Source organism: Drosophila ficusphila, unplaced genomic scaffold, assembly GCF_018152265.1.
Source record: "Drosophila ficusphila isolate 14025-0441.05 unplaced genomic scaffold, ASM1815226v1 contig_607, whole genome shotgun sequence".
In the NCBI taxonomy this organism is placed as follows: Eukaryota; Metazoa; Arthropoda; class Insecta; order Diptera; family Drosophilidae; genus Drosophila; species Drosophila ficusphila.
In genome coordinates, this window is record NW_025064537.1 from 1,339,194 (window position 1) to 1,359,307 (window position 20,114).

At 43.7% G+C, this 20,114-nt stretch overlaps 5 protein-coding genes across 5 annotated transcripts; 3 read left to right on the plus strand and 2 right to left on the minus strand.

Annotated features, from left to right (window-relative positions):
- Window positions 1-429: 429 nt before the first annotated feature.
- Window positions 430-3,420, plus strand: LOC108093473 (eukaryotic translation initiation factor 5B). Its single transcript, XM_017193559.2, has 3 exons — window positions 430-1,380; window positions 1,894-2,635; window positions 3,033-3,420. Exons 1-3 carry the CDS (start codon window positions 725-727, stop codon window positions 3,357-3,359), a joined length of 1,725 nt encoding a protein of 574 aa, XP_017049048.1. The 5' UTR covers window positions 430-724; the 3' UTR covers window positions 3,360-3,420.
- A 424-nt stretch (window positions 3,421-3,844) lies between these two features.
- On the plus strand, window positions 3,845-5,780 carry LOC108093484 (endoplasmic reticulum lectin 1). The gene is made up of 4 exons (XM_017193570.1): window positions 3,845-4,105; window positions 4,172-4,286; window positions 4,347-5,173; window positions 5,229-5,780. Exons 1-4 carry the CDS (start codon window positions 3,962-3,964, stop codon window positions 5,718-5,720), a joined length of 1,578 nt encoding a protein of 525 aa, XP_017049059.1. The 5' UTR covers window positions 3,845-3,961; the 3' UTR covers window positions 5,721-5,780.
- Window positions 5,781-6,138: 358 nt separating this feature from the next.
- On the plus strand, window positions 6,139-8,639 carry LOC108093482 (mitochondrial import receptor subunit TOM70). Its single transcript, XM_017193568.2, has 3 exons — window positions 6,139-6,283; window positions 6,488-7,473; window positions 7,698-8,639. Exons 2-3 carry the CDS (start codon window positions 6,501-6,503, stop codon window positions 8,489-8,491), a joined length of 1,767 nt encoding a protein of 588 aa, XP_017049057.2. The 5' UTR covers window positions 6,139-6,283; window positions 6,488-6,500; the 3' UTR covers window positions 8,492-8,639.
- Window positions 8,640-8,755: 116 nt separating this feature from the next.
- LOC108093483 (putative inorganic phosphate cotransporter) lies at window positions 8,756-11,260 on the minus strand. Its single transcript, XM_017193569.2, has 3 exons — window positions 10,814-11,260; window positions 9,959-10,755; window positions 8,756-9,562 (listed from the first exon to the last, which is right to left on the minus strand). Exons 1-3 carry the CDS (start codon window positions 10,854-10,856, stop codon window positions 8,771-8,773), a joined length of 1,632 nt encoding a protein of 543 aa, XP_017049058.1. The 5' UTR covers window positions 10,857-11,260; the 3' UTR covers window positions 8,756-8,770.
- Window positions 11,261-11,369: 109 nt separating this feature from the next.
- Window positions 11,370-19,227, minus strand: LOC108093485 (putative inorganic phosphate cotransporter). Its single transcript, XM_017193571.2, has 5 exons — window positions 18,812-19,227; window positions 14,233-14,417; window positions 13,566-14,012; window positions 12,875-13,498; window positions 11,370-12,127 (listed from the first exon to the last, which is right to left on the minus strand). Exons 1-5 carry the CDS (start codon window positions 18,849-18,851, stop codon window positions 11,927-11,929), a joined length of 1,497 nt encoding a protein of 498 aa, XP_017049060.1. The 5' UTR covers window positions 18,852-19,227; the 3' UTR covers window positions 11,370-11,926.
- Window positions 19,228-20,114: the final 887 nt, after the last annotated feature.

The following is a 20,114-nucleotide window of genomic DNA, read 5'->3' on the forward strand; positions in this document are numbered from 1 at the left end:
TTTTCCTAAGTACTATGTAGATGTTTATTGTAATAGTGAGGGATGTCACCACGCTCTTAACACCCCAATGTTGTTGTCTAAATATGTCTTAACTGATGGATTAGATTTCTTTCTTAGACCATAATGAAAGTGGCACGCTTAACACGATCTCGAGCAGGGGTAGATAAATAAGTAAGCTTCCCAGGTCGTGAGTTACGCCCGGCACACGACAGCCAGTGGACCCCGATGGCCGTCTCCCCACAGATCCGAAGGCCCTGGCTAAATGCGACCAATTACGACTTCCTAAATTCCTCCGATCTTCTAGGAAGAGAATCATATTGCACACTTTCACCGCGAAAAAAAACGAATTTGTGGCAAACAACAGAATCGGGGATTATGCATAAATGAATGGGGATGCTGATCGGTATTGGAGTACTGGCTACATGGAGACGTGGATGGTGCTAATTGCTGCGGCACTCGGTGGCGGATGAACCGTTAAATCGAAACTGGAGCACTGGCCCAATAACGATGATGCACGCGGCCCACGGATTAGCACCTTTCAACGAGCCAGTACGGATAGATGATGTTCTAGATACCCAAAAGCCAGCATTAGCACCATCGCAAGGTGGAGTTTTTCTGGATCGGCATTTGGGACACTGGCTCAGTTGACCATTAAACTCCGAGCCGACTGGCCGTGCGGTTAGTGCCAAAGGAATATAAAAGGGATTCGGAACAAAAGGAGACAATGTCAGCCTATGAGGAAATGTCGTCGGTGAAGACGCCACGGCGTCTTTCGCCCATTTGGTTTCTGGTGCTCACAATGCTGCTATTCGCAACCACACTAACGGCGGTGGCCATGATCGAAGCTGGACGGGCACAGAGCAGCTCCGGGCAAGAGAGCGATCTCCTGATTCTCACGCGGATGTGGAAACACTTTACGGATAGTGCCGGAAATGAAACGGAAGTGGCCACCGTGCAGCGCATTGCCAGGGAGACCGGAAACGCAACTAATCCGATTCCAACGCAACCGGAACAAGGAAGAAACTACTACGAGGAACAGCAGGCGGTAGTGGTGAACTCAGAGAGCATGGATCCCGTGATGGGCCAACGTCAGGATGCATACGGTCCCCCAGAGAGCAGGGATGACTCCTACGACCAGGACCCTTACTACGACGTGGCCGATGACTATGGTCCGGGTCGCTATCCATATCCGGAGTCCAAACAGGAATCGGCGCAAGAGGAAAGCTTCTACGACAAGGATGCTGAGGAGGGCAGGGCTTCGCAGGCGCGTCCCTACGATTCCTTTTACGCCCCCTGGTCATATTCAAATAAGCCAGCTCCAGTGGCCACTCATCCCACAAGCGAGGGTAACAACAGGAAGCTCCAACCATCTCCAAATAGGTGAGAAATCCTAACCAAGAATGAAAAAATTGTTGACATTCAATACACAAAGTGGTTCCAATTTAAATGTTCTGATTTGTAGAAGAACAAAAATATATATATTTAATATAATTTTTGATTTCTCAATAAATTTCATTTCATGCGATGAGAAACGAGAACAGTACTGATATTTTATATCAGTTAAACTCAAATGCATATATGTATATTGTAAATAAGTAAACTCAAAGACGCCATTTGCAGATTAACCAAAGGTCATAAAGTAGTACATATTTATATACACATTTTTTAAACCATTTATTTATATGTTCCCTTATATTTGATAAACAACTTTTTTGATTTCTTAATCTGACAGAATTTCACAATGTTACATGGAACCAGAATAATGCCACTGAAAAAAATATAATACTCCTTTTGAATTGCAACTTAAAGTCTTACACTTCTGTAAAATTAATAAACAATAATCTCTATTAATTTACATCAATGAAATAAAACCTAAACTTTGATTATTTGCAGATCCCCTTATCCCGCCTACGATGAGGTGTACGATTACCCCATGGGCTTCCAGACGCGTCCTCATCCGGAACACGAGCTGGCGAAACAATCTCAGACACAATCACAGCCCCCCGCCGATACGGCAGTGGCCCAGGTCCAGAGCGAATCCACTTTGGTCACCGTGCTAAAGAGTCTCAAGCAGATCTGGGATCTATATCAGGCGCTCATGGGTGCGTGGAATGCGGTGAGCGAGCGCCATCAGCAGAGCACGGAGAAGTTCCGCCAGGAGCAGGCGGCAAAGAAAGCGGAAAAGGAGCGACTGCGGCAGCAGCAGCAGCAGCAGAAGACCAGGATTAACTCCAAGAAACCGCCACGGATGGAGGGAAACAACAAAAAGAGCCAGAACAAGAAGCCCGCCACAACGACCACGACTAAGTCAACAAGCACGTCCACGACGACTTCGGCTCCAGAAAGCTCTGAGGAGGAGGACGAGGAGAAGGAGCAGGCGGAGCAGCCGGCAAAGAAGGTGGAGAAAGTTGAGACCGTAACACCATCGTCGCCATCCACCAAAGTGCAGAGCCAAAAGGGGGAGAAGGGAAACTTGAGATCCGTGCGTGGACTGCGCCACCGACGAGATGCCGAAGCGGGGGAGAAAGCTGATACGGATGTGGGCGAGGGTCGCTATATCAAGGGCGATCCCCTCAAGGGATACTACGATTTCGTCATCACGGAGGGCTCCTACAAATTCTGGGCCGTCTTTCAGGTGAGTGATTAGCACGGAGCTATCAAATGTAACATTTGAATATATTGTGATGCATTATCTTAGCTGTGGAAATATACTAGGCATGAAATATTCCGGTCTAGATTTTAAAATGAGCTCTAGTTTATAAAAAAATTGTATATACCAATAATACAAAAGTACACTGGTAAATAGTACAACAATTACAATTTATATTGAATTAGATATAATTTTAATTAATTTTAAATAAAATTGATAAACAATCTATTAATACCAATACGATTGAATTGTTTTGTTATGTCTGATTGTTAAACATTTCTTATATTTTATATATAAATTACATATCTTAAAATAAATGTTATTTTATACTTATCTTATATATAATACCGTTTCATGTTTATCTCTTGTGTTTAACCCATAGGTTGGCACAGCCCTGCTGATTATCTACTCGACGTTCGCCGCCATTTACTACTCCAAGGTAAATCCGCTGACCAGCGACTACGACTACACGGATTACCTGGGCGGAGTTCGTTCTCTGTCCGGTGGAGATGCTGATTTCGTGGACGACGGCGACGCTGCGACGCCGCCAGTTTCGACCACCTCCCGCATCATGGAGTGGATACCGCGGACGGCGCACTCCATCAAGTTCATTCTGGATGCCATCGACAAGGTGCCACTGGATAGCGAGAAGGACAAGGAGCCCGGCTGGTCCGCGGGGAAAACGGACACGGCGTTAAGCATGAGATAGGGAACTGAATACTACATATATGCGATATTTGTTAATGAAAATATAATAATGTTGAAGATAATCTTGGAATTGAGTTTCAATTTATGGTTAAATGTAATATTAAGGGGCCTTGTTGTAGAAATAAAACAAAACTTATGAAGCTAAAATCCTTCTTTTGATTTTTTGAAACTTCTGGATCAACTTGGACTATGTTTGATTCCAAGAAAGGGTTTGAAAAAGCTGAAAATGTTAACGGAAAATTCTTCAGTCTGAGAATGTTTTGGAATGTAAAGTTCGAAATTATTTAATTATTATTAATACTGTCAATAGAGGGACATATACTGTATTTATGATCTTAGGCAGATGGCTCTTAGAATAATTAAGACAAATGTGTTTTTTCAGTTATAACGGTTGAACCGGTTATTAATTCAAAAATTGGTGATGAGTATGAGTAAACAAAAATTTGCCTCTCTTCTTCATCTCCAATCGTCATTCGCAACGCAACGTGTACACAAAACATATGTTCATTATTTTCAGAGGAAAACAACACGTAGCATTTGCAATTATTTTTGTATTTGTCACGGAAATACTCATGTAAAAGAATTACAATATTTGTCACAAAAATGGAGAGCTGCTACGTGATAATTGCAAAACTAACATTGCTGCTGACTCTGATAATTGCGGCGGCGTCACACGAAGCCAAAGATTTTGACGATTCTATTTTGTACAAAATTGATTTCGAAGTGCCGGAGCTGATTGGTCAACCTGTAAGTTAGTTAAATGCCTATATATGAAATATATATTTAATACCATTATTCCAATACTATTATTAGGACTTGAGCAACCAGCTTAGAACATTTTACACACCGGACAAGGAGAAATACGACTGCTTGATTCCCACATTGGAGCGCCAGAAGGAGGAGGAAAAGACAGAAAAGCCGGAGCTATGTATGGATATAAAAAACATTACGCTACGTTCGATTTATATATAACTTTATTTCTCTACAGCTCCTATAAGTCTGCTGCAGCCCACTTTCTCTGCGCTGACCTGCACGTATCGCATCGAAGCTTACTGGTCTTATGAAATCTGCCATGGACATCATGTGCGTCAATATCATGAGGAGCGCGAGGGAAAGAACGTTAAGTTCCAGGAGTACTTCCTGGGCAAGTGGACTGAGGAAAAGACAGATTTGCTGTGGAAGGCCTGGGAGTCTGACCTCAAGGCGGGAATAAAGCCAAAGTACAAGAGTTTGAAGATAGACAACACAAAGTATCCATACTTCGAAATGGAATACAGCGATGGCACCATGTGCGACATTATTGATGCCCCTCGAACTACGATGGTGCGTTATGTGTGTTATCCTCATGGCAAGGACGATATTTACTCCTTCAAGGAGACCTCCTCCTGCAATTATGAGGCCATTATCCTCTCCTCGACGTTGTGCGCCATCCGTGGTTTCCATGCCAAGGAAACAAAGGAGCTGTCCATTCAGTGCTTTAACTCTGAATCGGAACCACACAGCCCTTTGAGTATGCTGCGCTCCGAACTGAATGAGTGGGCAGAGTCCGAGGCTGACTTGCTGGTTTCCAAGGAAAAAGAGGGCAAGGCGCCAGCCAAGCTATGGCCCAAGGCGGATGGTGATATGGTCACCTTCAAGTACAGCGGGGACATGGACAAAATTATACTGGAGCTTATCAGTAACGGAGACATCGAGGTAGACAGTGATTACCAGCAGCTCCTTCTTTCAAGAGCAGCAGCTGGAACAGGACCCACGCCCATCACCGATCTGACCCCCATCAGGGACTTCATTTCTGGCAAGAACTGCCTAACTGGGGTAAAGATTTCCCTTTGCTAATCCATGGTTGTTGCTAATTTTTTCATTTTTTCAGGGCAACGGTTGGTGGAAGTACGAGTTCTGTTACGGACGACATGTGCGTCAGTTCCATAAAGACAAGAACAGCGAAGTTGAGCTGTTCCTGGGATATTTCTCAGAGGAAGCTCATCGTGCTTGGGCCAACTCCAATCCAGAAAAGGGGGCTCGACGTACAGGTTTCTCGTCGTCCATTTGGCACCATTATGGGAAGGGAACCCACTGCGATCGCACTGGATTGGCCCGCGAAGTGGATGTCAAGCTGACCTGCACACCTGTGACCACCAGTGGAACAGCCGTGTCCATGTATTTGCTGGAGCCAAAGACGTGTCAGTACATCTTGGTCGTTGAGTCCCCCACAATTTGTGATCTCATGCACTACGCGGATTCCCACGGTCTGGTAAAGGTGGAGAATCTACAGAAGATCCTGGTTAGCGACAATGACAAACCGACTGCGACTACTGCGTCTCCTGCACCTACATCTAGCGCAGAGGAGGAGATCCGGTCTTAAGCTGTCCTTGAATTCCAACTCTAGTAAATTACGTTTAAATACATTGTATGTAATTTTAAATCGTAATCTAATGGGGCTCCCTTACGGGTGGGTAGAGTTTATGTAGTGCCGTTTCTGTGTGAATGGCTATCAACAGCTGATAACGAACAGCAACGTGCAACTTTATAGCACTGAAAACATGAAGTGTTAAATGCTCTCCCCTTAAATCAAATTTGTACAAATGGCTTATTTGCTTAAAAATATTTCATATTGATATTTTATTTTATATTAAAGTATAGGTTTATTTAAAACTGTATCTATTCAAACTGATTTTCTTCACTGTACGGCCTTCACACCCTCAATTCAATGTGTGGCCCCTTGTGGAAAGATTTAAATTCCGTTAACGGCAGACTCGAAACACTGGGCAAATCAGGCGGCGCAAGACTCGGTCACACCTCCACATTTCGTGTGCTCAGCAGGCTGATGTTAAAGTAGAATTTAAGTTGGTCAAGTTCTAACTGAAAATTAGACAAACAACGTATCCTATTTGCTAAATTCACAGCAGTGTTAAGTTTTAAAAAAGTGTAAGTGTCGCTGGCAGGATGTACTGCGTTAATGGCCCGGCGGTTGGGGGTGTGAAAAATCAATGGGGTTGGGGGTTAGGCGAATTGGGGGAAACGTGCCCCCCGCCCGGCATTTAGCGGGCTCAAAAGGCGCCGTGCGATAAGCCAGCGGAGTATTACACAATTTGTGACGAATCCGGCACTGACCAAACTCTTTCCTTGTAGTCCACAAAACACGATGACTCTAAGCATTGGCTCGCTGAAGCTGAACAAGTGGCAGCTGGCGATCATCATTGGCACTCCGCTGGCCATCGGACTGGGCACATATGCGGTGAAGCGGTGGAGGGCTGCGCCCAAGGAGGCGGATGGGGAGAAGAAGCGGCCGAAGGGCAAGATCGAGAAGCAGCCCATTTCCCTGGACGGCGGTGCTACGGACCCGGAGCTGGAGAACAATAAGAAGAAGGCCGAGCTGGGCGAGATTCTGTCGCCTCTCAAGGAGGCCAACAACTACAAGGCGGAGGGCAACACCTGCTACCGGAACGGCAAGTACGACGAAGCCATCATCTTCTACGACAAGGCCATTGAGAAGTGTCCGAAGGAGCACCGCACCGATATGGCCATCTTCTACCAGAACCGCGCCGCCTCCTACGAGATGCTCAAGAAGTGGGCCAAGGTGAAAGAGGACTGCACCAAATCCTTGGAGTACAATCCGCGCTACGTGAAGGCCTACGTTCGACGTGCCCGTGCCCACGAGGCCACCAAGGACATGACCGAGTGCCTGGACGATGTGACCGCCACCTGCATTCTTGAGATGTTCCAAAACAATCAGACCATCATGTTCGCAGATCGCGTGCTCAAGGAGACGGGTCGTCTGGACGCCGAGAAGGGAATGCGCAACAGGGTGCCCGTTGTCCCGTCAGCTTGCTTCGTGAACACCTACATGCGTTCCTTCATCGCGGATCCTCTGCAGACCGCGGAACTCCCGCCCGCCCCGGAGTCTAACGCCCCCGCAAAGGGCTTTCTGCGGGCCCACCAAGCTTTCCTTGACGAAAGGTACGACGAAATAATTCCCGCCTGCACCGAAGAGATCGAATCCTCCGAGGCCGAGGCGCAGTACAAAGTTGAGGCTCTGCTCATGCGGGGAACCTTCCATCTCCTATGTGGCTCCTACATAGAGAGTCAGCAGGACTTTGATGCTATCTTGGCAAATGGTAAGATTATAATATCGGCAGTTTTGTAGTTATGTAGATAATAGTTTAATAATATTTGCTATGATAGAGAACTTCCTATTTAATGTCTGCTGGTTATAATTCAACATCAATTTTGTGTTCGTAAAGAAATCGATACTAGCCTTATATGTATACTTGCTAATTATATACATTTTCTATATTCCTTTCAAAAAAGAATAATATTAAACCCTTTTTTTCTCCCACAGCTGATGCTGATCCTAATCTGCGTGCTTACGCGTACATAAAGCGAGCTGCCCTTTACATCCAGCTGGATGAGCGCGAGAAGGGTCTGGCCGACTTCGATGAGGCGGAAAGGCTGAACCCAGAAAACCCGGACGTGTACCACCAGCGCGCCCAGATCCTGCTGCTGCTGGAGCAGATCGAGCCCGCTTTGGCCGAATTTGACAAGGCGGTGCGCATTGCGCCCAACCACGCCATCGCCCTCGTCCAGAAGTGCTACGCCGAGTACCGCCTGTCGCTCCTGGCCGGCGACCAGCGGCGCTTAGAGGGCGTGATGCGCGCCTTCGAGGAGGCCATCGAGCGGTTCCCCAAATGCGTCGAGTGCTACAGCTTGATGGCCCAGGTTCTGGCCGATCAGCAGCAGTTCTTCCAAGCGCAGAAATACTACGAGAAGGCCATGGAGCTGGCGCCAAAGAATCCGGCCCTGATCGTTCATCAGGCCATCATGGTGCTGCAGTGGCGGGGAGACATTGAGTCGGCTGTCCAGATGCTCAACAAGGCTATCGAAGTGGATCCCAAGTGCGAGCTGGCCTACGAGACCCTGGGAACCGTGGAGGTGCAACGGGCGCAGCTAAAGCGGGCGGTCGAACTTTTCGAGAAGGCGCTGCTCTATGCCAAAAGCCAGGCGGAGCTGGTGCACGTCTACTCGCTGCGCAACGCGGCGGTGGCCCAGATCAACGTTACCAAGAAGCTGGGCATCGACATGAACTCCGTCTCAGCCATGGCACAATCGGGCTTGATGCCCCAGGGCGTCGCATAGAGTGTGGATGGTGTGTATTGTAATCGAGAGACGGAGGAGAGAGGAGCATTTAGCCAGACCACCACTAGCAGACCTACTCTAATTAAGTTAATATCGACCATACCTGTTATTTATATATATATAAAGCTTGTTTATGTTTATGCTCCTAGCTATAGCATAGAAATCGTCATGTATTATGGTACATTTGTAATCTAGAATCTGTTGCCTAAGGAATCCACTAAGACAAAATCAGTAGCTTATGTCTAAGCCTAAGATTAAACTAATAACAAGCGAGTGTCCTCATTGTGGCTGCGGTTCCGGTTGGTTGAACGACTGTACATCTCCGGAAATGTAACCAGCTCCGATTATCCACAGGGCGGCTCTCACACTGCTCACCAGGCTGTAATCCTTCTCCATCTGCTCCAGATAGGGCATCACAAGGGCCGGCAGGGCACCCAATCCGCCGGAGATTCCCATCAGAGTGCCGGCGTAATTCGGACTCATATCCAGCGGCAACAACTTGATGCTAGCATAGTAAGCACCCATTGCCAGGACACTCCAGATCCGTGCTCCGTTCGCCTGGATCTGCAGCATGTACATGGATGCGCAGAAGATCATCAGCCAGGACATGAGACGGCGCGTCTGCGTGCGGGTGAGGATCTGCTCGGAGATTAGAAGATCACTCAGACGGCCAGTGGTCAGCGAAGCCACCCAGTTGCCAATATGTGGGCCGATCACCGCGATTGTGGCGGGAAGTTCCTCCCACGCACTGCTGGCACGGGAATGCATCTCCGCCAGAACGATCTGCAGATCCTGGGGCAACTTCTGTTGGAACTCTTGCTGCATGGACGCGGACACAAGTGCCCAGAGCGGGGTGTTGGTCAGCATGCTCTTCCAAGGTGCTGAGCTGGTTGGCGCCACTCTTCCTTCTTCCCCATCTGTGGTGGCTTCTTCTCTTTCTTCTTCTGGCCTTTCCCTGACTTCTCTGCTGGAGGTTATGAGCAGGGCGATGCTTGTGTTGCTTCTAATATAATCCCTCTCCTCACTCTGGATAAATGGGCAGTGGTCAGGTGTACTATAGCAAACGAGGGTCTATAATTAAAGAGGTTGTGATATTGATCAAGTTTTTAAATTATTGTACGTTATAGTATTAATGGTTATAATCCTTCAATTGATTAACAATATGAAAAGGAGAAAAATATTTATGGGTTCGTGCGCGTACGTGCGACGCTTATTTTCGCGGCTGGTTGTGGGCGTGGCAAAAAATTCAACAAACTCGCGCTGCGTTTGAAAAATGAGAAGTAACATTTTTAAACCCAATACACTATTCTTTATGGGGTCGCAAAGGCTTACTTCGTAAGTTATATACTTTTTAACAAATTCAGTAGTTACTCTACAAGTAACGGTTATAGTTAATTTGAAAGGATATACATAGTAAAATTCAAATTTAAAAATAACGTCTCAAAGTAAAGTCCTCACAAAACTCACAAATCCCAGAAACCAGGCCACAGCACCTCCTCCAACAAGATAGAACGCGACAGGCCAGTCCTGCTCCGCCATCACCAATCCGCTGACCAACTGAACCATAATGATTCCGATTTCTCCGCCACTAAGGACGCAACTGGCCAGCATCCCGCGTTCCTGTTCGGGAACCCATTGAGCTAGAAGGGCACACACCGCTGGGAAGCAGGGACCTTCGCACAGGCCAACAAGGAGACGGACACCCACCAGGACATAGGGTCCGCCCTGACGCACTGCAGCGGGAGTGAGAAGGGTGAGCACAGCGGACGTAAGGATGGCCACTCCAAGGACCCATTTTCCGCCATATCGCTCTGATAGTCGTCCACCCGGAACGTGGGTGAGCACATAGCCGGCATAGAAGGCCATTACCACAAGGGATTGGATTTGACGAGACCACAGTTCGGAGCAGCTGATCCTTTCACGAGAACCCCGCTGAACAGGAGGCCTATCTTGGACAGTTTCCCGGCTCTCCTTTTGCCTCTTTTGGGTTCCTTTCATCTGATTCTGATCGGACCGTTCCCTGCCAGCTTTCATCCTTCGCCTCAAATGAGATTCCGTTTGATTAAGTCTCATGGCCAGTTCCAAACGCCAGTTGGGCAGGGACTTTGGATTAAGAACTTGTGGCACTTTGGAGCTCTCGCCATCATTACATTCCAAGACGATCCGGTTAAGTGAAAAGTCCAAGCAAAGCCTCATGGTATAGGCATTTATGATGGCCAAGAAGGTGAAGCAGCAGAGCACCAACCGCTGTCTTATCTCCAGATCTGCGGGGATATATATAGAGATAACCCTAGTTGTAATAGGTGTAAAGATAATGCTCACATATAAAAACATCACTCAGCTTCTGCTGAACAGCGGGCAACATTTCGGTCACTTTATTTTTTTTGAAATTAAAAGAAAAGTTTAAAGCCTACTGATTTCACAGAGTTGACATTTTCAGATGTTGTTTGTTGTCTTTTCTTTTGATCGACTAAATAGGTCAATTTGCTATTTAGTAACTAGAAGGAAAGTGAATACTAGTCATATAAGTTGTACACTGAATTTAAAATAAATTGTGAACTATGTTAAACTTAACTTTTTAACATAAAATTTACATTTAAACTAAATTCAGGAAATAGCATAAAGTTGATCTTAGAATAAGTTTTCCCGGCTATCTCAACAAAATAGAAAATAAATGTTTTTCATTTACACACTTTTTGCAGGCTCTGTCATAATTATGAATTTTTTCCAGAAACCAAAAAGCTGACCCACTGATTATTCACTAAAAGCCCAAAAGAATGCTACAGAAATGTATATAAGTTCGAAATTGTTAAGGTATGTTCTCGGTTTAACTCATTTTCCCCATCTAGTTAGTCGGAAATATTAAACGACTAATATGTTAATTTGCTTTATACACTTTATTTGACTAACGTCATAAAAACAGTAATGTCTTAACAGAACAGTTAAAAACACGCTTCACTTTACACATTGATCAACAATCTAAAATGTACAAATTATTTCATCATTTGATTTACAATACGGCAATACGAGCTCTGTGTACACTAAATCTTAAACGTGAAATCGCATTTCGTTTAAATACTAAATAATAATTAAGAGAGTACGTTGCGTGCGCGGCGAAGAAGGATGTTGGTGATGGGATAGGGTTTTGATAGGTTGCTTTGGGTAGGGGGTTATCCTGGATAAATCAGGAACACACACACACACTGAAGTGCACTGCGCACGTTGGGGAGTGTAAGTAAATTCGCTTAAATTAGTGGTTTTGGCGCCTCTGCCAGGGATCGGCCAGATCGGGAATACTATAAAACTAGCAATCTGAACAGCGGTATACAGTGTGACAATGCTCTGCGGGTCTTCCGTGAATCGTGGATCCACGTGGACAGCATTTTAACTAGAGTACAGCGAACATATATATGGCACTTTCGATGGCGTTCCGCCTTAGGAGCTCTGCTCCAATCCCCTGGACTTTCCGGCTTCCGGTTTGCGCTCCTGCGCCTCAAAGTCCACGGTGCGCGGCTGAATCGGAGGATTGTTGAACGGCTGCACCTCCCCGGATGCCCAAATGCAGTAAATCACCGCCGTGACGCAGAGCACGCCGAATGCCACCCAGAACACCAGACGCCACTCCATCAGGGAGGCCTAAAAACCAAGAGATATCAGGTTAGTATGAAATACACCAAACTATTCAATATACGATAGTAGCATTTCGATCTTAACACAAACATAAAAACTTAAATACAAAAATCTGTATTTAAAACTTAGAATTAAGAATTACCTAATAATAATTTGGCATATGAAATGTACTGATTTACACTATTCATCTTAAACGCTCTAAAGTTAAATCTAGTAAAATTTGAAAAGAATAAAGAAATCATTGAAAGGTATTTTTAATCTTTAACTTTAAGACTTTAAACTCGATCAGCAGTTTTAGTTATTTGTTTTTCTTTTGGTTGATTTTGGTATACTTGGATACTTTGCTTTCTATGTGAAGGTGATTTAAATTGAATTATTTTAAACATAGCATTTACATATGCTCCGTTTCTTGTCAACCGAAAGCAAACATTAACATGACGAACGTTGTTCAGAGAAATAAAAAAACAAGCACACTTAAAAAACCACAGCAATACTCCAGAAATTCCATTTTGAAGCATAAGTAAAATATATTGTTTAGAGCTGTTTATCACTCGTTGCAATGAGTGCCCAACTATAATTAAAAGACTGACTGAATGATTTATTGGGCAAAGACAAAAGGCACTCAGATAAATCAAAGCAATTCAGAAGTCAAGTAGAAATTACTTTTTTGCCTCTATTTAAACTAGAAAAGCTTGAGTTAATGAAGTAAAATGTTTACACGTTAAATGGCAATTTGCAACTAGAAGTACTTACGTTTGGTGTCATCACTCCAACCAGATACGGCGTAATCACACCGGTAATGGCTCCGATTCCGTTGGTGATGGCCATCAGGGTGCCGGCGTAGTTGGGACTCATGTCCAGGGGACTCAGCTTCATTCCAGCGTAGTAGGCGCCCATGAGACCCATGCAGATGGTGAAGAGCACCACGACGAGGACACGATCGCAGCCGGCGTAGGAGGCGCCCACCATGAAGATGGCCGGACCGAATGCGGCCAGACCCGTCATCACCTTCCTCGTTTTCGTGGTGTCCATGATGCCGGTACGGATCATCCAATCGGCGACGAAGCCACTGCCCACGGACACGATCCACATCATGATGTAGGGCAGCGAGGAGTACAGACCGTTGGCCTTGATCGAGAACTGCAGGACGTCGGACATGTACTTGGGCAGGTCGGTCACCATGATGTAGAAGCCCCAGTCGTGGCCGATCTGGGCGGACACCAAGGCGAACATGGGCAGGTTGGTGAGGATGGCCTTCCACGGAGTGGGCGGCAGGTTCTCATTGCGGCTGATGGGTCCGATCTCCTTGATCAGATACTCCCGCTCGCTGGGCTTGATGAACGGATGCGTAGAGGGGTCGCTGTAGCACAGGAAGACCTATAAAAATATATTTTTTATTTAGCATCTCTGTATCTTTAACTAAATAAGAGTGAAGGTTACTTACAAAGATGACGAACCAAATAACACCCAGACCGCCGAAGAAGTAGAAGACAAACTCCCAGCCGTACGCATCGATAAACACTCCAGACAACAGGTTGCCCATGATGGTGCCCACTTGACCTCCGCCCAGCACCAAGGCACCGAGCTTTCCACGCTCATTGGCTGGAACCCAGGCGGCCAGCAGGACACTCAAGGCGGGGAAGGTGGTGCCCTCGCCCAGACCCATCAGCACTCGCGTCACGATCAGCCAGTCGGAGTCGCCCTTGGTGATCGCCAGGGGGGTCAGCATGGTGAACACTGCGGTGGAGAGGATGCCAATGCCCAGGGTCCACTTGCCACCGAACTTCTCGGCCAGCAGACCGCCGGGAATGTGGGTGACAATGTAGCCAATGTAGAAGGAGGACAGGATCAAGCCCTGCAGTTCCTCGGACCATTCGTAGTCTCCACCAACCTGGAAAGAATTAAGCAATATTAAAAGATTAAGATGAAATTTCGAATAAGGTTTAAAATAATTTTGATGGATTGAATTTAAGGTAAGCTATCATCTCAGATTGTAATCCCTTTTAAAATTTGTTAGTTTATTAATTTTAAGTTTTCTGTGTAGTTAAGGTTTCACAAAGAGACATTTGTTGTTAACAATATTTAATAAATTTGAATAAATCTTCACTTACATTGGTTCCACTATCCAAGTCATCGGCTTCGCAGATTTTGAGACTTTCATCTACATCTTCCGAGGTATTCTTCTTGACGACCAAAACCGTGATTGCCTGCGAAAGGCAGACCCGCATCGTGTAGGCATTCAGGATGGCCAGGAAGCCCATGATGGCCAGGATCACTCGCTGGGGGATCACGAAAACTGAAAGTGAGAAGATCGAGTTCGAAATTGACGTCAGTGGGTGTCTTCTGCTGGGAGAATTAATTAACCCGCCGGGCAACTTTTGTCAACCACAGCGTCAAACATTTTACGAGCGGAATGGATTTGCGTATCGCATATTGTTTAAGCAATTTACTTATTTAATTTGGTTAGCGTGCGAATAAATAGTTTGACGGGTGGCTCAATTGGGTACAAATCAATTTGCGCTGATAAACTTCAAATTGCACTTGATTGCTGTGGCACTATATCAATTAGCCGGAGCTGCCGATTCCGGTAATGTTTCAATACCAGCAATAGGATGATATTCGAAAAAGTGTTCGCATTAAATAATTATAATTAAGTTTCCTATATACAACGATTGAGGCAGTTTATGGAAAAACAGATTAATGGTTTTTGTAGCTGAATTAAAATGACTCAAGCTTACAAGTTACAGATGACTGTAAGTATTATCCATTAGCTTGGAACACAAAGTTATGTTTGAATAAGTTAGAATGTAAATTCCAAATTTACTCCAAATGCAAAGAGTTTCAATTTAGAAATATGAAATAAATTAAATATTCATTTCAGTTAAGAATTCATGATAACTAATTCAGGTTTTAAAATAACTGTGATCGGACACCTGTATTATTTTAAGAGGTGATGTCCGATTATTTAGTTGAAAACCCGTTTACATTTTGTTAATTTAAATATTATGCGTAGTCTAGTCTACTGCGCTATTTTACTAAAAATTCTTAGAATATATTAGGTCTGTTCCCAATGAATCACTATCTCTCCCTCTCGCTATATCATTGAAAATCAAACACGGAATAGGTCAAGATGCAAAATGTGATTCATCAATTCTCGCGAAAACTACTCCTTATAGTATAAAATAAAGCATAAAATCGTTTTATGAACTTCTAACTTCTAATCAATGAACGACAGAACCTCTTATAGTAATCAACACGTCTTTTCAATCAATGGTCTCAATAAATATATTTTTGGTTCTCAAATGTTGATTAAATATTCTATAAACCATTTGCTGATATATGGAGGTTCGCAATCGTCTTTCCAATTCTTGGAGACCCAAAATCAGTTAAATTTATTTGCTCTCATTCTCGCACTTCATATATAGTTTATTTTATTGATTCTAAGTAAATAATCGATGGAATCTAAAGAATTTTGAGTTGAAGCACCGCTTTTGAACCTACTTCCTGTCTCGTGAGGTTTATGGCTCGTGTTGAGTTAAGAGCGTATCACTCTGGCCAAAAAGATTGGGGGTTATATTAACGGCGCTATGCACTCGTTTTCACATGTCCCGCTATCAATCACCAGCGCAATTTTTATGATGGCCATATCGCAATCAAACTGTTAACCGAAATTACGGCCAGATAAGGCCAAGTGCGGTAGATCTGCGATAAATAATTGGAGTGCGGTTTGACCAATCTCAAGTATGGCAAATGGGCAACCAGGTCCAATGACCATAAACCAATGGCGGGAGGCAGTGCCAATTAAGTTGAGTTCGGCCCAAAATTTATAGGGCTTCTTAAGAAATACATTTTGAAGGTTGAATTGATCAAGTTCTCGGACACGCTGGGTTAACATTGACCCATTTCATCCGAATAAAACATCTAACAAGAACGGCACGCCAATAATACTGATCTCCGCATTCGAAATGAGCAAACAGACCGCGTTCTTGGGTAAACACAATCAGAATCCAATTCATGACAATATTATTAGATCACCGGCTGCTGCTGCTGCTGTTGTTGTTGACACTTGGCCGGCCACAACTCCACCTACGTCAGATCCATCCAGATCCACCCGCCAATAAAAACCAAACAAGCATGTTTGTCTTTTTAATGGATCGCGAAACTCTCTCGGTTTATGGAAGACTCGCAAGTTTCGCAAGGGCTCATCGACGTCACTCGCTGACAAGTTTATTTCGCCTATAAATTAACATTAATAAATCTTCTGCTGCTGGCAAATTGTAAGCCAAAAAGCCAGTGGCCGGAGCAGGTTAAATTAACAATGTGTCAATATTTGACAGGTTACTTAACGAAATTCGACAAGAAGAGTTTACTCGCGCTCTCCACACGAGTGTCAAATAAAAAACAATTCGCCTAATATGATTACCAAGTGATAAGTTGATAAGGCCATAACCCGCTCCATTCACATATGTAAATGGGTGCTAATCATATCGCCGCCCGCCAAGTATGGCAATAATTCATCCTACCAATCACGCTTAGTGGCGTTTATATATGATCGCTCTCGAGCTGAGGCCCATCATGCGATAAGGAATTCTAGATTTAATCAGAGTTTAGTAACGCAGTCTTATCTCGCAAGTAAGTGGAAAACGAAAGCTTAATGGAAACCATTCGAAGGAGGAAAGGGAAACTCACTTTCGTATACGGATTAGTCGGATTATTACACCTATTTGTCATTGTGATTTTTTTGAAACATTCGGAGAATTATTCTTTATGGATTTCAGAACTCCAAGTTAAAGTTCTATGTGAATCATACCATTTTGTTAGAGACTTTCTAATAAACTAGATTAAACAATTGCGCTAGTTTTAATTGTGGGAAACGTTTTAAATCTACTCTGTTGAATATTCCCTAGCTCCTTAGTTCTGTTTAATCATTTAGGGTATTGGGAATCCTATACTGTCTTTCTTATCTGACTTAAAACGAAGATTTATTTTTAAATTTAAAAAAACCACATTTTTTACATCATGTTCACAAGTTTATAAATAGTAAACAGTTTAATTTGTCATACTACTAGATACATGTTTCTGTTTTTCTTATTTTAAAATATTTTTATATATTTTCATAAAGCAAGCAATTATTTTAAAGAGCCTATTTAAAAGAGATTAACAAGAGGCCGATTGCAATACCACAGTCCAGTCATAGTCGTTCATATCCGTTGCAGTAATGAGAAAATAAAAACAATTTCTTCTGTCTCTCTGAGGTCTGTTGACATTTATGGGTCTGTGGCTCTTTGTCCGGCAATCTTCGGTGTCCAGCGATAGCACATCGCAAGTAAACACCATTTCTTTTCTCGCATTTCCGTGGTCTTGCGAAAATTATGTCAATGGGCTGGGGGGCAGGGGGTCGTCCACAAAGTACGTCCACTGCATGTAAATACCAGATAGGCCTACAAATGTGAAACCCTTTCCAAATGATAATGAGTCTTGAGCAACTGGGAGGGGCAATAGAACAAGGTGATTAGCCGGGAACCACGGAGCTCACTGGTGATCGGTGATCGCTATAGCTCAAAACTAATGCGTAATGCTGACTGCCAATCAGTTGATTTATGGGCAACTTGTAAATTTTTTGGCTCATTAGGCTTGTTCATTAAAAATATTTGTTTGTTTTACAAAATGCTGCGTGAATTTTTCACAGGTGTTTTTCGGCCACACTAATCGGCTAAATATTTTTTTTAATAAAATTAAAGCTTTCGTTAAATTTGTTTCTTTTTTACGCACAACAAATATAGACTACTCTACTCTACTCCAGTGACTTATATAGTAAGTATATATAATTAAAATTAACCATGATCTCTGGAAAGTTAATGGGTTTTTAATTACCCTAAAGTTTATTGCAAAAAGTGTAGAATATCTGAATAATTAAGATTCAGGTGGTTTGTAACTAACTACATGAGTATTTGGGTTTCAAATTTACCGAACCGAACTATAAAATTAGCTTCTGGTCGCTTACGTGATTTCGGGACTCCATATATTTCGAATTTTATTTTTGTCAAGCTCTTACAGAAGAAATGGTTGCCCAATCTAACGAAAAAAAAGCCAGCGGACGGAATTCTTTATTGCATTGACCTTGCCCAAAAAAGAATAGAGCGAGATGGGGCGAGGAAACGGGCCATAAGCAATAAGTAATTTTACAAGTCCATAATAACTGTAAAAGTTTTAATGGTCGTAATGGGGAGTTTGGGAATTGAAATGACTCTACCGTGGCGTAGAATCGAAGTTTTTTTTTAACTTCTAGACGACCGATTTACATGCAAATCGTATGCAAAATATTTACCAATTGTGGGGCCGCATGCCGGGAATATTAAGAGACCGCTAAAACTGAGACACACCAACAAACAAAACGAAACACAAAAAATCCGAAAATCGGAAGTGGCAAAGCGTTTTGTTTTGTCATTGTTTTCATTTATGCATTATACAGCATACACATGCGCGTATACATTTAGGATTTTATATTGCTGTCGGTCAATGTCGGTTAACCACTGAAATGTTTCTCAAGAATGCCCCCGCGATCGCAGTTCAACGATCCGCACATTCTGAACTCCGCACTTCCTGATGAGAATGAGATAACAGCCGAGAGGATCCCGAATCGAATACTTTTTTTTTTTTTTTCTGGTTGGGAGTTTTGGCAACACTTACACCGCGATAGGTTTATGCCCCATTGTGGTTGTTGAGTCATCTCGGGACTGTTGCTCTGCTGGGTCAACAAATTGGCCAGTTCCTTCGCCACGGTTACGGGTATAAGGACAACGGCGGATCCTTAATGCGTACGAGTTCGCGCACTCAACTCTTCGCTTTTCCTCGATTTTTCGCGATTTCTATATCGGTCTTCTCTCTTTTCTTTTTTTTTCCCTGCACTTGGCGCACGCGCAATAACGAAAACGGAGGTGGAGAAAAACTGGGCGACACTTTCGGTTCGGCGGTGTTCGTTGTCTCTTTTTGTTTCCCGGCCAAAAAACAACGGTAAAGCAGTGATCTCCCGATCCCGAATGCTAATTTCTTTTGGGGTTTGGGGTTCTAATTCTCCGGTCCGATCCGCGCACGCCGCCTGCCAAATTACAAATGAGAAATTACTCCCGCCGACTTTAGTTTATATGAGAGCAGATAAGCGTCGCTCCGCTGTAGCTGCGCTGCCGGCGTCGCTGTCGCCGCTCTGCTGACGCGGGAGTTTTTTTTATTAGCTGCCGGCCAACGATCGTGTATCGCTATATTGACAAGGAGTTGACTCGTTACACTTGTTGTACATACTGCCACAATTGTGCACTGCAGAAAAAAGTTAATTAGTAATTTAAATTAATTATTATTGCCCATTAAAAAAAAACTTTCTAGAAACCAGCAAACAGCAATAAAACAACGGACGAAATTTATATCGTATAAAATATGCGTATGTATTAAATAAGGTATTAGAAAAAAAAGAATCAAAAAAATTTTAGCCACTTTAATTATATGTGGCTTTATATTTTTGGAAATGGAACTGGTCGTTACGCTTCTTAAACAGTTAACAATTTTTATAGTAACTTAAATATCAAACATCAATTAATCAAACGGTTGTCATCTCGCAAGGGAACTGAAAATTTTTTTTAAATATAAGAAGGATGCTTAAAATACAATACTTTTTTGTTAGTAAATATTTGCTAAAAAAAAAAGTAAGAACTAAAGCCATTTTTTTCCTGTGCATGTGCGGATGTCTGTTTGTAGCACCTCATAAAAACTCTTGCTATCTTGGCCGATCCGATCCGATCGAATCGACCATGCCAACGGGCCTCCGCATGCGTGGAGCATTCCAACAAATGCAACAACTACCACAACTTTCAGCAGCGCCGCCAAGGAACTTTGGTTTATTTGGCCATTTCAAGCCCGATTTCGATTTCAGTTGTTATCAACGAACAATCGATTCTGCGCTGAATACTTAACGGTTTTCCGCAGTCGCAGTTTCAGTGCA

Excerpts from the sequence above, each read along its gene's own strand:
- LOC108093484 (XM_017193570.1), top strand. The coding sequence starts at position 3,962 with ATGGAGAGCTGCTACGTGATAATTGCAAAACTAACATTGCTGCTGACT. Across the intron at positions 4,287-4,346 it reads GACAGAAAAGCCGGAGCTAT|CTCCTATAAGTCTGCTGCAG; the intron begins GTATGGATATAA and ends ATTTCTCTACAG. Across the intron at positions 5,174-5,228 it reads GCAAGAACTGCCTAACTGGG|GGCAACGGTTGGTGGAAGTA; the intron begins GTAAAGATTTCC and ends TCATTTTTTCAG.
- LOC108093485 (XM_017193571.2), bottom strand. The coding sequence starts at position 18,851 with ATGACTCAACAACCACAATGGGGCATAAACCTATCGCGGT. Across the intron at positions 14,013-14,232 it reads ACTTGGATAGTGGAACCAAT|GTTGGTGGAGACTACGAATG; the intron begins GTAAGTGAAGAT and ends AATTCTTTCCAG. Across the intron at positions 13,499-13,565 it reads TTATTTGGTTCGTCATCTTT|GTCTTCCTGTGCTACAGCGA; the intron begins GTAAGTAACCTT and ends ATATTTTTATAG.
- LOC108093482 (XM_017193568.2), top strand. The coding sequence starts at position 6,501 with ATGACTCTAAGCATTGGCTCGCTGAAGCTGAACAAGTGGCAGCTGGCG. Across the intron at positions 7,474-7,697 it reads TGATGCTATCTTGGCAAATG|CTGATGCTGATCCTAATCTG; the intron begins GTAAGATTATAA and ends TTTCTCCCACAG.
- LOC108093473 (XM_017193559.2), top strand. The coding sequence starts at position 725 with ATGTCAGCCTATGAGGAAATGTCGTCGGTGAAGACGCCACGGCGTCTT. Across the intron at positions 1,381-1,893 it reads CTCCAACCATCTCCAAATAG|ATCCCCTTATCCCGCCTACG; the intron begins GTGAGAAATCCT and ends GATTATTTGCAG. Across the intron at positions 2,636-3,032 it reads AATTCTGGGCCGTCTTTCAG|GTTGGCACAGCCCTGCTGAT; the intron begins GTGAGTGATTAG and ends TTTAACCCATAG.
- LOC108093483 (XM_017193569.2), bottom strand. The coding sequence starts at position 10,856 with ATGTTGCCCGCTGTTCAGCAGAAGCTGAGTGATGTTTTTATAT. Across the intron at positions 10,756-10,813 it reads GCTGAGTGATGTTTTTATAT|ATCTGGAGATAAGACAGCGG; the intron begins GTGAGCATTATC and ends ATATCCCCGCAG. Across the intron at positions 9,563-9,958 it reads TGGCCTGGTTTCTGGGATTT|ACCCTCGTTTGCTATAGTAC; the intron begins GTGAGTTTTGTG and ends CTTTAATTATAG.